We start from the raw sequence: 18,030 nt of genomic DNA, 5'->3' as shown, positions 1-18,030 counted from the left end.
GTTACTAGTTTATTTTATTGTCTGGGTGCATTAAAATCAAATTTGTTGTGCTATTGTATTGTTGGTCTCAGATACAAAACATATATAGACAGGGGACATTTAGGGGCTCATTACGATGTCAAGCGGAAAGCCTCCTCCCAACAGTCGGAATCTCCTCGACCCCGTCAGAGCCCTACCGACCGACTCGTTGGTACATTCCGCCTGCCCGATTATGATGTTCTCAGTAGGAACGTAAACCACGCGGTCATTCTGAATCGGTTCCGATTGACTTGCGGAGTATTCATGTTGGTCGGAGCCTCATCGTGCAACCCTATGGACAGCTTTTCCACCCTCGAGATTATGCTTTTCAACAGCCTTTCTGCATCGGCCAGTCCAACACAGAAAGCCTGTCGAAAAGTGACTTTGGGGGCCTCTGGCAGGGCCCCCCAGCCTCCGCGGCCACTGTTGATGGACGAGGGACCCCCCTGTAAAACCCTGCACTGTGTGGCAAGCACCATGGGATGCCTGCAACAAGTTGCAGGCTTTTCCACACACACACCATTTTCCCTATAGGAGCTTGTGTTACGGACGGTTGTCAGGCGTAATAGAAGCTACTTTAAGAAACAATGGGAATCCAACCAAACAGTGTTCGATCGCATCATTTTCCGGCAGTCGGAACTGCCGACCGCAAGCCTGTCGATCCCAGTTCTGAGTTGGTGCCGACATCATAATGAGCACCTTGGTTGTACATTTTCAAATTTCGGGAATTCTTAAAGGTTTCCAGGATTTTGACTGAGAAGTCACAACAGCTGCATGTTTCTGAACGTACTCCTGGAAAACCATTAGGAATTCCCATGCACAATAATGTGAAGGCCTTTCTACATGTGTAAGTGTACAGTCACACATGTGTGTCCCTTAACAGCAATTGCACCGCACTTCTATTTCTTCTAATTATTTCCCTGTAGTGAAAACGCGTCCCATGTACGTTTGTCAATTTTGGGTGTGTTCCTTTCCATTCCCACCCAGGAAATAGATCAAGGAGAGCACTTGACAGTAGTAAATCTCTGACCTTTCCCAAGGCAGGCCTGGGAAAGAGAATAGCAATGCTCACAACCTTCTAGGCCATTCTCACCAGGTATTGGACTCATAAATCCAAGTCCAATTTTGGACTAATCTAGCAATTAGTACATGTATGTATATAGCTTTGCAAATCAAATCAAGCATGAAAACGTTAACAAGTTACTGTGTACAGTCATAAGGGAGGTAGCTAAAAAATAATTGGGCAGCTATGGTTATCTGTAACCTATGTGGGAACAAGGTCTGTGAAAGGTTCTTGGTGGGCTACCTTTGACTTTAATACTTTGAACCAGTGTGTTTTCTGTAGTACTAATTGGATTTCGTTCTGAATTAAGGTACCTCATCAGATATTCACATTAAAGTACATCGCATGAAAGTCATAGAATAATAAAAACTAACGTGCATGTTGTGCTGACTTTTGCACAGCATTTGCCAATGTTGATCATGATTGTTTATGGGTCAAGACAGATCAAGTGGGTATATGTAAATCTTGAATGGCCTTGAATTAAACTGTTTCAAGCATGTCAGAAATAGAACCCATGTCCCATTAAATGATGATGATGGTAGGCCGTCAGGACGAATCTTGATTATCAATGGCTCTAAGCAAGGCTGTTTCTAGGTCCCATGACATTTTGCTTTGTTTTGGCTGATCATCCATTGTGTTTCAAAAATGTGCATACCTCCTCCTCAAAAATAATATAAACAGACATTTAAATGTTTTACTGTATGCAGATGATTTAGTTTTATTACACTGTCACCTAAACAACATCAGTATGTATTGGATAGCCGCAGCAGTAGTGTAAAAAATTATTTGATAATTAATGTAAAAAAGTCTCATGCCATATTTTTGGAAAGGGCAACCACATGTATAGATAGAACTTGGGGGATGATAATGTAGAGGTTGTTAACCAATATAAATAACTTTGAACTTTATTTGTAAGCAATTTCAAATGGAACTCCATCCTTGAAATGGTTGTGAATAATACACTGACCTCCTTTATTGAGGTGTGTTATTTTATTATTAATAAGATCACTCACCTGCACCACTAACAGAAGTCTCATATCAGAACATTAGACTGGCAGCTTTATATGGCTGCAAATCCTTTACTGTTGGATTTAGAATTTAATGTTAATCATTTTGAAAGGAAATGCTTAAAGAAGGCACTTCAACTTCTCAAGTGTGCTTCAGTAGGAGTAATCCAGATGATATTTGTACAACTGCTAAAGCTATCCTTGAATAATTGGGGGTAAGATTTCTATGAAAGGAAATGAGCCATCAGCACCAATCTTTAATGGACATTGCATTTATGGAACTGCTTAAAAGGTGAGATGAAATATGCTGCTGAGCTGTAATACATTCAGGTGAAATACGATCTTGAGGTGATTTTGTTATGGTTGATAAAGCCTTTCACAAATCAGTTACTCAGGTTTTATATGAAAGTGATGTTAAGTTTGTTCTTATAAAGAGAACATGCCCTGATAGTGAAAAACTCTTAAACTTGTTTTACACTACTGCAAGGACTATCTGTCCCATAAGATAACTTTGGAGTTGCCTTATTACATTTTATAAGTGTCATTTCCAAATGGGATGGCATGACAAATTCATGGTTGGTATCTCTGGATTCACAATTTAAAATCCTAACTTACGGTGAAGTCAGATTTTCAACTGCAATTCTGAAAATTGCACTGAAAGTTGGCATTTTTTGCCATAGCCATTTAGTACCTGTCTCTGGTCACATAACTGAGTGTAGCTGACAGTTGAGCTTTGTGTATTCGTCCTAGACAGCCACACACAATAGGGAGTTTAGGAATGCCTGGGTGAGCCATCACTGGCAAGATGGGAAAGAGAAGCTGGACACAGCTCTACTTGCACCTGAATAGGGTTTGTCCTGCCTCCACACAAAGGGCTGCATACCCCCTGTAGTTAGTCCAGAGCCAGGACAGAGAAGAGAGGATCCCTGGGAACTTGAAAGAGGAACCTCTAAAAGCGTCTCCCTAGTTCAAAGCCATAACTTGGTATAAATACTTGACCTCAGACACCAACTCTCCAGTACACATTTGAACCTGTGGATTCTCTGGCAGGAATAAGGACTGCTGGGCTGCTACAAGAACTACTACTCTGCTGGGCTGATGCTTTAAAGGAACTACAACCCTGCTGTGCTGACCTGCTGCCTGCTGCCCTCTTGCCTGGAGGAGTAGAAGTGGACCTGCAACTTCATTTGAAATCAGCACCCCTGAGTTACTCCAAGAGCTAGTCTGCTGGCCTCCTGATCTGAACCCCAGGGACATAAAAGGCTCTCGACCTGTTACTGGACCCAGCTGCAGCATCTTTCTCCCCCCTCCCCAAGTTGTGCCTCTCTAGTCCTGGACCCTTAGTGTTGCTTATCGGCTTTTGAATCAAGATTTTGGGCTCTTTGCAACCACGAATCGGCCTATTCAGCATGACTGCACCACTTACACCGCAATTAGGCCAGAGCCAGTGGTAGCCCGTTTCTTTGCACAGCAGCATTGACCGTCCGCGGGGAACAGCCAAACATGAAACTCCAGTCCGCCCGTCTGCAACATCCAGCCTGCTCTTCGCGCAACTCTGACAACCGTCTGCAATGCTGTCATTGCTCTCCCCAACCTTCTCCAATGAGAACAGGACTCTTGGCACAAAGCTTAAGAAGGTTGAACTTTGGCAGTCTAATCTGGGACTGTATCCGACTCACGCTTTATCATGGTTGGCCTGAACATTTACCTTGACACAGCCTGGCGCAACCAGATAGCCGTGGTTGGTGCTTCAGGCTTTCAGGCACAATTTTACAGTTTAGTTTTCGAAAAATCTTAGCGCTGGTTTTGCTGATTGGATTTTTGTAATTTTGGTCTTGTTGTGTTTATTAAATTAAGCTCTATTTTTCTAACTTGGTGTGGGTTCATTATGTGTGGTATTTTCACTGTGTTACTGTTTGAAGTGTTGCACAAATACTTTACACATTGCTTCTAAGTTAAGCCTGACTTGTCTGTCAAGCTACCTGGGGGTTGAGCACAGGTTAATTTGGGGTTTGCTTGTGACTTATGCTAACAAGGGTTGTGCTACATCGTGCCCTAAGTAACTGATAAGCATCTCCTACTACTGAATACTTAAACCATGTTGAAAATAAAAGTTTACAAAAAAGTAAATATGAAAAATATACCTTTCTATTCAATGCTTATTCAACTTGTACTTTGAAAGGTACATTCTGTAAATAGAATAAAAATTAAATTTACTGAAGGTCAGAGCCAATGATAAATAACTTAATATGCAAACATCATAGGGGTTCATTATTTAAAAACTGAGCTGCAATATGATTGTGTTCCAGTAATCAAATGACTTCCTTTTTTTTATTCAGGGAAATATTGGCTCAGTTGGTCCAGCTGGCATAATTGGTCCAATGGGCAAGCTGGTAAGTTAAATCTATTTTCATTATAAACAAATTGCGCTGTTTATATTTCTTTGGGAATTTATCTTTGCCTTAAATTGACATGCACTTTTCTCATTTTAAACTTGCTGTGCCTTCTGCAGGAATAAATATAGGAATTACTGCCGCTGTGTTATTGGCATTGTCAAAAGCAGATACATGCGAGCAGTTAGAAAACGACATTTATTAGTGTTTCTTTTAATTTGCAATAGCATATTGAACACGAATCTTAGTCTTTTGTGCAAGCCATATTTATTAAAGAGTAGTTGTTGTAGTGTTTATAATCATTGCATATCAATGTAATCAATTACGCCGTGTCATAATAAGTGATTTAACATTTTGGCATAAGACTGTCACAGAAAAGTGTCACTTTTCTTTCTGCAGGGAAACAGAGGAGAAAAGGGATCCAAAGGAGAGCTGGTAAGTGACCATTGATACTTTATTGAATTTATCTTATATTGTGTGAACTGTCTTCATATTTTTTGCATACGCTGGGTTGTCTTTGGAATTTCAATTAGATTTGAAGCAAATTTGTGAATAAATGCCCTTGTATTTTTATATTTTTTCTGCTGCAAAAAATAAAGGCATTTTCGGGAAAACAAATAGCAAATAAATCCAGAGGACCGGTGTTCCATATTAATTGTACTATTTTTTAAATGTATATAAATATAAAACACAGCGCTTACCCTTAATTATTCAGTCTTTCCTTCCTTCAGTGGGTTGATAGATCTTTCGTAATAAGCACTAGATTTCCCACTGTTTTTCACCTTTTGGGTCTGGGTTGAATCAGCTTTCCTTCTCACTTGAAGCTAAAAAAATCTTAGAGTGGCACTCAACCTTTTAAAAGTGTCTTTCACATTTTTATATGATCACATTTATTAGCCATTGGTTGATGGCAAGAGTCAGTCATGATGTATTGTGTTTTGACATTACACCAGCACATATTTGTTTTATTGGTACACCAGTTATTGCGCCTGCTTAGCTGTTTCTGTCTGCCTGCCTTGGCTGGTTTGTTGATTCCTAAGTAGTTTTCCTCCTGCATGCATAGTCACTTCCTTCTTTGTGCCTTTTGGCCTACCACTGTTGACAGTCAAATCAAATCAAATCAAATCAAAAACATCTTTATTCTAATGAAATTCCATACAAGTCAAGGGGCTCAGTGATGTGGGAGAGGATGGGATGCAGGCAGTCTAGAGCCACAGATACAGATCTAAGAAAAGCTGAGAGAAAAACAAAGCAGCCGCTGCTTGTCATGAGTTCCTTTCTCTGCTGCCACTACTGCAGCGACTGTCTGTCCGCAATGTGGCTTTCAGAGATGCAGGAGGAGAGAAGTCCGGCAAAGAGTGTCATAGCTTGGTCAGTAAGACTTGGATAGTGTGATCTTCCGATCTTTCCATATCATGTTAATCATTATATGAGAAGCAGTGTATGATCGGTGCTTAAGGACCAGTGGAAAGGGAAAGAAGTGCGGATTGTGAGGGGATGCTTAAAACATAGTATTTTGTAAAATAACCATATTTTAAGACCTTCAAAATAGAGACGAATGAGTATTTAAGAGCCCAAGTTGAAATCTAGGGGTGGGTGGTGAACTCCACTCCACCAGTGGAGTTTGCGGGTTTTTGACAACTCCACGCTCTACTGGGAACGTGGAGTTCAGTAAAGAAAAAATTCTGGCTCTGCCACATAGCGGAGTTGTCCCCCACCGCCCACCCCTAATTTTTACAGCAAAAAATAGCGTTAATGTGAACTTTGATGATTAAATGTTATCCCTATAAAGTGTGAACTCCCATTTGTGTCTATATAAGGATTACCTGTGGCCCTTTAAATAAAGACTTATCTGAGGGAAAACTACACATCACAATTTGTGTAGTTCGAGTTAGTGAGTTACGTCAAGAAGGACAGTGAGGGAGTGAGTGCCGGATTGGGAGATATGATAATCACGCATGTCTAAGCATTTTGATCAAAGCTCAGCCCACCAGGTTGTGAATAACTGATGTGACTAGCATACCACCTGCAAACTATAACATGAGTGAGCAATTTCATGACTAGACCAGACTACCAGAAAAATGACACACACAAGTAAACCATAGTGAAAACAGCAAAGGAACCCAATGAATCACTTCATGTCCTAAGTGCAGATACAGCGCATAAGATTTACTAATGTATTTATGCATGCAGTTGTCATGTTTTTATTCAACTTTTTTACTTGATTTCTACTGCATAACCCAGACCCGAGGTTAAGGGGAGGCTATACCGTAAATCCAGAAATACTTTTTTTAAAGTATGAAAGATAGTCATATTGCCAAAATGATACATTAATCGATTTTAACAATGAGGACACAAAAGTGCAGCAGCCCTTTTAGTACAAGTAAATCAGAGATGTTGGGACATGTTTGTGTACTGCAACAATAACTTAAATATATTATTTAGTAAAAACTAGAATGCTGTGAACAGCCTTGGCAAAGCTGATGTGAGCGATCTAAGGTAAATCTGAGTTTTAGCCAAGTTTAGAGTTTGCAGATGTTCATGAGGTTTTGGAAATGCAGCAAAAAAAGAAAGAAACTGTAGAGCGCACTTGCACTCTCGCCCGCCCTATTGCCAACTCCAGCCAATCGCATCATCCTCCGTGCTAACACATCCACTACCCATGTGCAAAGCGTGACCCGAGTGCTATTATTGAGTAAGGTGGGTGTTACGTTCTCCCCTTTCTTCTGCCACGGAGGTTCCCGCCTCCCCTTGAGTACCTTGTGTCATTGCTTGAAGGCGAGGCTTAAATGCAAGTGGTGGTTCAAGCCTCAAACCGAGGGGAGGAAAGAAGGCAGCGAGGACAGGGATGAGCAGCTCCAGTGTGAAAATGGCTGTGTAGCTATTTCCCAGCCATGAAGAACAAACGAGGTGAGCGGAGCCCCTTTGGGGAGACGTGGTGGCAGGCAGGAGCCCGCACCCCTGGTTTAAAAGAAAAACTCTACGTAGCTGAGCTCCCAGGGTGGCAGGGCAAGGTGCTGCCTGGCACTGATAGCTCAGACTAACTGGCCTAGGGTGGAGCTGAACATCATGGAATTTTTATGCAACTCTTCAGAACTCCACATAGTTCAACTCTGCGAACTCCGCCCACCCCTAGTGGAATCCGAGAGACAACTTACCTTATCTGACTGAAAGCTCCTATACCCAACATTTATTAAAAAATACATTTGGGGAGGGGGTACCACCTCAAACAACCCCCTGCAGCTACACCCCTGCCGGCAAATCAGAAGGAGTGGTTCACAGCACCACCAACAGGTGATACATGCAAAGGAGCTGCTTGCGAAGGTGAATACAGTGCGTTATCTATGAATTAAAATACTTTATTTTGGTTATCAACCCATAAAACCAAGATAGTGCAGAATAAAATCATCCCATTATCAAATAAAAGTGTTTAAATAAACCATTTAAGGCACAATTATCAGTGAACGGCGGCGGATACTTCAGCAGACAGTAAAGATCAAGACAAAATTTCAAGCACCTTTTTTCCATATAATATAGCACTGATAGAGCGGGCAGGTCACCCAGCTAGGAAATGTTTACTAATACTCACCTGGGCCCATAATTTTTATACACCTTAACATTACTTGAGTAACTCACGCTCTACTATCAGTATAACTTGAGATTTCTACACTTCTGATTCCTATATCTATAACCTAGCAATGTAGATACTAGGAACGTAAACACCTAGGATCAGGGAGTTGAGTTATAAATCAGATAGTCAAGAACATTTATAACATTTGTAAAATGAAATAACCACAGACTCTGGGTAGGTTCAAAACTTTATCTAATCATCATCATATGTCATGAGCATCAAGTTGAAGCAAATTAAGCTATCTATAATCAAAATCATGAGTAACGTATAACTATGCAAGAGATAGAGTATGCTAAGCATTTAAGATAAACAACTGAAAAGGGAAGGTAAGAACAAGGAACATTCTATATTAAGATAACAATCTTTCGAAACTTGATTAAAGGAGGGTAAAGAAAGGGAACATACTAAACAAAATATTTCACAAATCAGATGGCAGTTTAAAAATCTTATTGAAATTTGAGATTTAATTTAGCTCAAAATACTATAGGGAAGGTAAGAATTGGAGAATTCTATAGATTCAGTTTATCTCCTAATAGGGAGGGTAAGAAAAGGAACATATACTGAAATAGAAACGATTTACATTGACTAAAGGTAGATTGAAGAGTGAAACATGCTAATAGAAAAATAGTGCATGAAAATCTCATTTATCAAGGGACAGGGGAGAAAAGGGAACATATGCAATTACGCTTTGCAATATTCGAGAATTAGAAATCCAAATATAGATAAAGCAATCACCCACCCAGACTTTATATTTACCTAGGATAGAGTGAAGACCAACCCTGGCCACGGGTCAGTTGGAAAAGACAGGAAGAAACCCTCAAGGACTTAGGTGCCAGTAGGCGAGCAGGTACAGCTCATGGACAGTCAGGACATGATGACCCCAGAATTTGGATCAGGACCGGGTTCACCAAAGGGTACGACCAACACCCGCAGCTTCGGTTGCAACGCCTGCGCTACTCCCTCTCTGCAAGGAATCTGCCAATAACCCCGACTGGGTTCTCGAACCTCCCAGCAAAGTGCTTCGCCAGCACTTTCAATTGCCAAAACCCCGGAATGGGTTTCTCGAACCTCCCAACAGAGTGTTTCGCAGCTCTCTGAATTCAGTCACCTATAGAGTGCGTTGGGTCAGTGACAGGTCAGCTATTCGGACAAGTCGGACAATTTCTCTAGCTAAACCTACGCTAGTTATACTGTTTTTCGGGTCAGTGTACCACCCCCAATGTTGCAAGTGTAAGGATCCCCAATTTTGATTGGACAAAGGAGGAGGTTAAGTCATCACACCACCTAAATTTTAGACTTTCTCAGGCTTAATATTCAGTTTCCGTACCCACCCCTTAAATTCCAGGTTCTCATGACATATGTTGTTCAGCCAACAATGGTGAATACAATATTCAAATACATTTGTTGCGACTTTAGTGCAGTTCAACTTCGTTCAGCTAGGTCGCAGGTCAGGTTCCCAGGAGCATCTTGGATGTGGCTGCCAGCTGGCTGGGTTCCACTGCTGCAGAGTTCTTTTCCCTCCGCAACGTGACTTGCGCAGTAAGGACTTTCAAAATGGAGTAGTAAGCACCTCCCAGGAACAAAGGATACGATACATGAAAAGCAAGAGAAAACGATTTAGAACACAGTAATAAACTATTACACTGTATACCATGAATTTCTATACTACAACCATTACTTTATAATAACTATAGCATTATTGATTATGCAGAACGGACAGCTTTGTGAAAGCGGCAATGCAAGCTTTGAGCATTTGAGAACACAGAGCAGCCATCTTAATTTCATTGCGCCTGTGCAACTGTTTTCCCACCAAGACATTGAATACGTCACGTCACATGGTTATGACCGACGCATGCGCAGTCTAAATTTCCGCGTAGCAGGGGCCATTTTATTATGCAAGCATATTAAGGTTAATAAACACATAAGCAAGCGTCTCTCGGACACCCAAATGTCATACAAAGGGCAGATTAGTAAGACAAAACAGGTTGATTACATAGTTAGGATTATTCGAGGTTCATGAATACAAGCAAGTCACTTAACGTGTGAATCCTTGCTCCATCAGCACCAACTCAGCCAAAGGGCATTGAAGCGCTTTACATGAGCAGCTGTAGATGTGTCTGCTTTACATAAGCTTGGAACGTCACTGTAACTCTGAATGCCTTTATTTATCATTAGTTCCTGCAGCCATTTTCTTCTTGGGTTACCTTATTGCATAATTGTTGACCATTGATCTGTACTGGTCAACTTTCTGTGAAGCAAATATGAAGGAGGGGCCGACAGGCGATGACCATAGGAAGGTGTGAGAGCCAATGATTATTGTTTTAATTGTCACCCGCGAACAACATCGCATATTACACTTTTCCTCTAGTGTTTCTGTTGTGATTTGTTACAAGCCATTCGAAATGTCCAGAATGGAAGCTAAAGACCAGAAAGTGAATATTTCAAAGTGGAAATTACCACACCGAGTTTTGTTAGAAAAAAAAATAGCGAAACACTGCTTAAAATAATTACCTGTCTATGTCTCCTCCATCATCAGAGGTCCAGGACTCAAGGTCAAAGCTAATCACATTCAAAATTATCTTCTAGTCATGGCAAGCATGTTAAAGCCTACAGGGTAAAGCATCACATGAACAACATTAACCTGTGACCTTTACTTGGAAGAAGATAATTCAGGTGTAAAGAAAAGTAAACAGTGCTGCAGACAGATATTGCCTACAGGACATTTTTTGGAGGTCTGACATTAGCCAAGACCTTTTGTTTTGCTAAAATTATATGTACAACATACTTGCATGTGGGGGCTTTCAGCCAGCCCTCTTCGTCTGTTGATCTGTTATTGTGTCATTTGCATTTTCATCCGACCACTACAGCACACAGAATGTAGCAATGGATTGGCCATTGGCTACCGTCCCTATGGGTGATGTCATTCTTTTCACCAGCAGAGGAGTTCCCATAAGTGGCAGGGACTATATGGCAATGTGTGATTTCTGAAACACATTTTTTTTTCCTTTTAGCTAATATTGTTATTAGATTGATGAGGGCCCCTGCAGCTTCTCCGATAATAAGGTATTGCAAAAACCAGGGCAAAACAGAAACATTGACAAAGCCAAACGGCTGTCAGTCAACGCCAGACCAGTTGGTTTTGCCACTGCTTATTTACATATAACAGTCGTCACATCTAATAAATGTAGGTTTTAAAAAAGTACGTGAAAAGAGAATACAAAGGTCAAAAGTGTACATACACAGAAAATATAAAACCTAAACACAGTTTTTGTAGAAATATTGGAAAATTGCATGCAGTGCAGGAGGAAGAACAGAAAAGGGCTTGAGTTTTTGCAGTCGACTTGTGACAAACAAATGGCCTGACGGCATGGGCAGATTACGAAATGCGTAATAACATAATAGGTTTAGTCTCGGCTTTGATTACTGCTACACTGTTTTGTTAGTATTATGCAGTGCTTTGCTTGCTTAAGTAGATCAATAATGTAATCCCGCGCGTTCTGGCGGGACATTCTGCCTTTTGCATAATTGCACATTATGCTAATGAATTTTCTGTGGCCTATCGTCAGAAGTGTTTGTTCACTATAAGGGCTGCGCTGTGGAATGCCCTTTTTAAGCCTGAAAACCCCTGTCATTCACGAGTTAAACAAAAATATCTGAGTCTAGGAAACTAAAGTAATGCTAAAAGCAACGTGATAAACTAATGATTCCTACAGTTCTCTGATTAGCTATACATTTTTACCCCAAAGTGTTAACTGTTATGTTATGTTACTGGTGATTTATAACGCGCACAGCTACTCAACAGAGTATCCCGGCACGAGCCCCTAAGAAAGACTGAAAACAGCGTACAGCAATAATGGAAGAGGGGAAGAGACAAACCAGCTTAGTTCAATAGAAAAGTTTTGAGTTTTTCCAAAAACTGAGTCACATTTTGAGGGCTACGCAGATCTAGGAGAAGAGAGTTCCAAGACATGTGGTTATAGTTCTAGAAAATATCCACAAATGTATCAAAAACATTTATAGAAGAGATTATCTCTGATAAATTCAAAAACCCTTTTTTATACTAGGCCAGCAGATGTATATAAATCTATTATACTCTGAAATGTGCTGCTTCACCTTCTATGATGCTTTATGGAGTGTGGCTTGTACCTGTATACAGCGGCCGTGGAGGGGCTGATTCCCAAAAGTATTAAATTAAATGTGTAAACTGCACAGAAGGTAATGTATGCTTGTGCATAGTTTACACTTCCTTTTTATATTTAAGTCTCTGAGGGCATAAATATGTATATACATGGTAAAGTATTACAATGTTATGTAGCCTCATATGTACTTTACCCATATACAACGGAATTAGGCGAGCTCCAATGGAAGCATTTTGTTAGCTCCCCAGCATTGAGTATATAGTGCACCACCTAACCAGACAAGCGGGTTCTCTGGACATGTGTCTCCTTCCTTCCAAAGGTTGTGACTCCATTCCATGTAGGGCAGAACATCACCCTGCCAACTTTCTTTGCAGAGAGAGACTCTACTGTCTGGACCCAATAGTAGCGTTGTCATTCTACGTTGACTGCACAAGAGGTGGACGATCAACTCTTCGCGGGGTATGTCAGATCAAAATAAAAGGGAAAGCAGTACAAAAGAAGACCAAGTCGAAATGGATTGTCCTGTGCATTAAGATCTGCTATGATTGGCCAAGAAGTAGCCCCCAAGAGCTTGCGGGGTCACTCCAGCTGAGTCAGAGCTGCAACCACTGCGTTAGATTGCAGTGTCCCAGTTCTGGACATCTGCCAGGCAGCAATGTGGGCCTCATCGCACACGTTCACCAAGCACTACTGCCGGGACTGTCAGGTCTGTAGGAACAGGTTCTTTGCCGTTCGGTCCTGTAGAACTTTCTGATTAAATTAGTTTCACAGTCCCACCTCTGGGGAGGTATTGCTGGGGTATCTATTCTAAGGTAAGGAATCTGCGGCTAGAAATCAGATAAACAAGTTATTTACCTTTGGTAAGGCCTTATCTGGAAGAGACTCTATCTAACCACAGATTCCTTACCAAAACTCCCATCCTACCCTGCTCAGCAAACTAATTACAATGTAGGGAAAACCTTTTAAGGGCCTTAGTTTGTCACACAAGTGTTCAGAGTTTATCGTGGCTGTACGCTCCTGGCATGGAAAGATGCTAAAGTAACTGACGTCAGCGTGCCAAGGTGGAGCCTATATAGGTACCGTGCGGGTCACTTCCAGCACAGCCAACACAGTGCACACCTGAAAAACAACACTTTCCGGCGCAGAGGGGTACTGCTCGAAAGATTACTGGATCCAGTCTGATGCCTGGGGATTATTCTAAGGTAAGGAATCTGCGGCTAGAAATCTCTATCAGATGAACAAGTTATTTACCTTTGGTAACGCCTTATCTGGTAGAGACTCCTTCTAGCCACAGATTCCTTACCGAAACTCCCATCCTACCCCGCTCAGCAAACTAATTACAATGTAGGGAAAACCCTTTTAAGGGCCTTAGTTTGTCACACAAGTGGTCAGAGCTCATCGTGGCTGTACGCTCCTGGCATGGAAAGTTGCTAAAGTAACTGAGTCAGCGTCCCAAGGTGGCGCCTATATAGGTACCGTGCACATCACTTCTGTCACAGCCAACGCAGTGCACACCTGAAAAACAACACTTACCGGCTCAGAGGGGTACTGCTCGAAAGATTACTGGATCCAGTCTGACACCTGGGGATTATTCTAAGGTAAGGAATATGTGGCTAGATAGAGTCTCTACCAGATAAAGCGTTACCAAAGGTAAGTCACTTGTTCATCTGTTCTGAAACTGAAGTTATCACTCATTAAGAGTAGTTAGGCAATGCTGTGTCAGTCTATGGGAGATATAGCCTTACCACAGTAAAAAAGCACTTTAGTCGTTTTTCGCCATCAAGACATAAAAAACATAAACACACATGTCCTCCTTTTTAAATACCCCACACCTTGCCCTATGAGCTTTTAGGGCCTACCATATGGGTGACTTGTAAGTACTAAAAAAGATGGTTTAGGTCTAGCAAAATGTTTATTTTGTCAAGTCCAAATTGTAGTTTAAAACGGCACAGCAGTCCTGAGACATATTTTACAGTGCTACTTTTGTGGGTGGCACAGTAAGTGCTGCAGCAAACTTGTAGCATTTAATTTACAGGCCCTGGCCATGTGTAGTAACATATATTAGAGACTCATAGGTAAATTAAATGTACCATTCAGGTGTAGGCCATGTTTTCAAGGAATAGCACAAGCTCTGTAGTATTGATTAGCAGGAGTAAAGTGTGGAGTCCTAAAAGACTACAAACATAAGTTCAGCAAACGAAGGCAAGAATCTGGAATGACCCTGAAGAGATGGCCCAGCAAAAATGCTGTCCAAACGGTCCAAACAGGGCATAAAAAAAGATGACTGTTCAGTTTTTCCTCACTTAGTAGAAGTTATCCTATGATTAACTTTTAAGAGTAGTTTCAATCTGTTGTTAAGGTGCTGATACAGCATCTCAGGTACAATAATTTCCGAGGAGGCTTCCTCATCAGATGTAGTGCATAAAAAGGATGGAAGCACCAGCTAAGCTATCTTGTTCTACAGCCAATTTTTCAGTAAAGACAAACATGCATGCTTCATATGCATTTCAGCCTTACTGTTTGATTTTTAAACCTGATGGAATGCAAGATGAAGAAGATTGCAATGCTGGCCTGTCTCTTATGGAGCAGCTTGTTGTCTTTTTGTCCAATATTTCATTTGCAGAAGATTGTACATCACGCATCCTGATAATTGACCAGAAGGTCTTTTTTCTATCTGATATCTTGTTTGGCTGATTATGTGCGGCCGTTGCAAAATCTGGGTCTACTATTTCTGCAAGACACCACATTAGAATTCCGTCCAGTCTGACAAATGCCTCGCACAATGCTGCCCTGTCTGTGCCTCCATTTTCTGATCCAAAGTTGTTTGGGTCCCAAAACGAGAGTCTTGTGACCAAATATGTGAAGGACAGAAAGCTGAAGACACCCATTCATGTCTAATGAAAGCCAAGGGTTTTGGTTTGCTTAGAGCTGTTGTTCTTCCCATTCAGCCCTTTCGTGGTAGAGGCCAGGGTCAACAAGACCCCTATACTGAAAAAAATCGTCTCTAGCCTGTCTCAATCCCTACCATTTTTAAAATCCACACAATGCCAGTCCAATGAGGTTGCTGCCTTTTGAACTATTACAACATATAAATGACCTCAATTTCTACCAAATAAGTCGTGCAGATTAAAAAGGACAGCTACAAGGTTCGATTTAAGTAAGAACCAGGGCAGTATTTCAGAGATTCACCCTTTCCCTTGAAATGTAAGGATCTTCTTTTGAAGAGAATGAGTAAGATTTGATTTCTTATTAGATTATTTTTGTGGTCCAAAAATCATCTGGCGAACATCCTCAGCCCAAGGGTTTTCATCAAACTTTTAATAACTCTGGTGGGTATTCTTCATTTTACTGGACTTATGTTTCCCTAGCTCAATGACTGGCTAATGCATGCATCTTCTCTCTCAAAAAGGAGGGAGGTTGAGGTGTGCAAGCTTTTCCACCCACTCTGATTCATTCTGAACTTTGTCAAGTCTCATTCAACATCAGCACAGAATCTGCGGTTCATAGGGGCCATCTTCCGGTTGGATTTAGGCTATATTTTCCTTTCTTTGGGCAAGTCAGCAGAAACTCAGATTTAATCTGTCAAATCTTCTCTTGTGTCAGTGGGCATTAGCCTGCAAATATTTAAAAATGCTGCATTGGCCATTCTTCTTTTTGTTTCTTTAGCTTGCACTCATTTTCAACAACTGGTCCATCACCTTCTTGGTTTTAAAGTGCAGGTTCTGTAGACTAGAAGATCACAATCCCTGTAACCTCTATAATTTGTCAGGAATTGCAATAGTGGCTCATCCCAGAATATCTGTTGAGGAGACCATTAGCTCCTTCCACTACAGTGACAGTAACCAGATGTCATCAATTTGGTTGGGGAGTAACATTAGGGATCCGTCCATTCAGGGCTTGTGGTCAGAAGAGGAGGCATGCCCTTTCCTGAATCGGAGGGAGTTAGAAGCCATTCTACAGTGCCCTGCTGACTTTTCCTGCTGTATTAAGAGGTCAGGCAGTGTTGATATATACAGTCCTCTAGCAAGAGCCTTCACAAATTGACAGGTAAGAACAATAGTCCAGCTCTGGTAGTTGTGGTTCAAAGGATCAGTTATTGGCTAATCTCCTTACTGTTAGGGCAGTTTATTTTCAGGGGAAGGAGAATTAGCATGCAAATGAGCTAAGCAGAGTTTCCCTTTTACCTGTGTCTTGTGGTGTTTCAGATAACAGAGAGGTTAAGCCTGCTTCCTCAGCTCTGCTCTCTACTTCCAGATCAGGGAGCCTTGTGGAGGATGCAATGTTGATTCCTTAGCCCCAAGGGCTTCTACATGCGTTCCCTTCTTTACCTCTTCTGGGCAAGGTTCTTAGGACGATCAAGGATGATCAGGCAGAAGTACTGCTGGTGGTCCTCTATTGTCACTGAGCTCCTGGTTCCCTTTTTCTTCATATGTCTTCTCATCATCCTAGAATATTTCCACTATAACCATCCACTCTTCAAACACCTCTCTTATGAGATCTTTCCCTTTGTCATCTACACTTGGGAGTCTGGATATTGAGAGCTAAGTCTTCAGTCCTGGGATTGCTCAAAGAAGATAGCAAAGTCTCTTCAACAATCTAGATGGCTGGTTCCCTCAAGTTATATGCCAGCCATTGGAGATACTTTTAAAACTTGGTGTTCTTTCAAGAATCTTTCATCTGCTTCTTGTAAGTCAATGTGTCAGGTTATGCTCCGCAGGATCCAGTCGCAGCAAGAAAGGGTCCGCCTCCTGATATCACCAACACCCCAATTTATACAGGGTGTTCGAGTGATCAGGTGAGGGAACGGAGAGGGAAGGTTCACATGGGAATAGAATCTGTAACAACAAAGAACATAGCTATAAACAGGGTAATACCACATCTATTCTCGGTAAGTTCTCAATAGATTCATCAAATACCTGGCAAAGAATATAGCAGTCTATAAGATCCTTAGGAAACCACCAAACTTCATTCATATCACAAATCAGACCTGAAACAAAGAACTAACAATGTTGGTACATTTAGGATCACCCCTACTATAACACAAATATACTACAATGCATTACTCATACATACCAAGGGGATTTAAGACAAACACAGGAATGAGACTCCCCAGAGGACACGTTAGTACTGAAGTCGTCCCCACACTACGCTATAAACAGTCGCCCTGTGATCCAATGACCAATATCTATAAAATTGTAGTTCCAAGGAATTCAAAACAAACGGGTATTCCAGCACTTACACAGTAATGCGTGGTTGCCTCACCGTTGCTTTCAGCTAAGCAAATAGAGAAATATGCACAGGTTCCAGCAAAGCACAGTTTTCCCCTGCACGGCAATACGCGGTTAACTCACCGCTGTATTCCGTTGTAGATGTAGCAAGTTCCACAAACCACATAGAAATGTCAACATACACTGTAATACGTGGTTGCCCCACTGCAGTATTCCGCTATGCCACTAGTAAGTTCAGCTTCCACTTAAGTTTTGACAATTACCCACACACAGCATTACGCAGCTCCGCACCGCTGCATTCCGCTATGCTAATTATCCAGCACACTATTGCACAAAAGTTTAGCCTTCTCCGGCTCAATGAACAACTCCCATGCATACTCACGCTTCTGCCAATGTTCAAACCGCCGTCTTGTTGTCAGCAAAGACCCTACAGCAACAGTCCACAATCAGCGTGTTCCTCATAGCCTTCTCTCCCTCTGCTGAGAAAGAGAAACACGACCAATACAAAATTACACTCACTGTCCTGCACGTCCGCTGTAACTTTTATCCCC

General features: G+C 41.5%; 1 protein-coding gene across 1 annotated transcript in view; it reads left to right on the top strand.

Annotated features, from left to right (window-relative positions):
* The window catches only part of COL24A1 (collagen type XXIV alpha 1 chain), an 897,023-nt gene that overhangs the window by 832,556 nt on the left and 46,437 nt on the right, over nucleotides 1–18,030 (top strand). The window contains exons 52-53 of the mRNA XM_086954096.1: nucleotides 4,428–4,481; nucleotides 4,881–4,916. Of these exons, the coding sequence (XP_086810222.1) occupies nucleotides 4,428–4,481; nucleotides 4,881–4,916 (90 nt within the window). The remainder of the gene's footprint in view (nucleotides 1–4,427; nucleotides 4,482–4,880; nucleotides 4,917–18,030) is intronic.

The sequence above is a fragment of the Lissotriton vulgaris genome, chromosome 1_1, assembly GCF_964263255.1.
Source record: "Lissotriton vulgaris chromosome 1_1, aLisVul1.2, whole genome shotgun sequence".
NCBI lineage: Eukaryota > Metazoa > Chordata > Amphibia > Caudata > Salamandridae > Lissotriton > Lissotriton vulgaris.
Note: the sequence above shows the minus strand (reverse complement) of the source record. Positions and strands in the feature narration are given on the sequence as shown.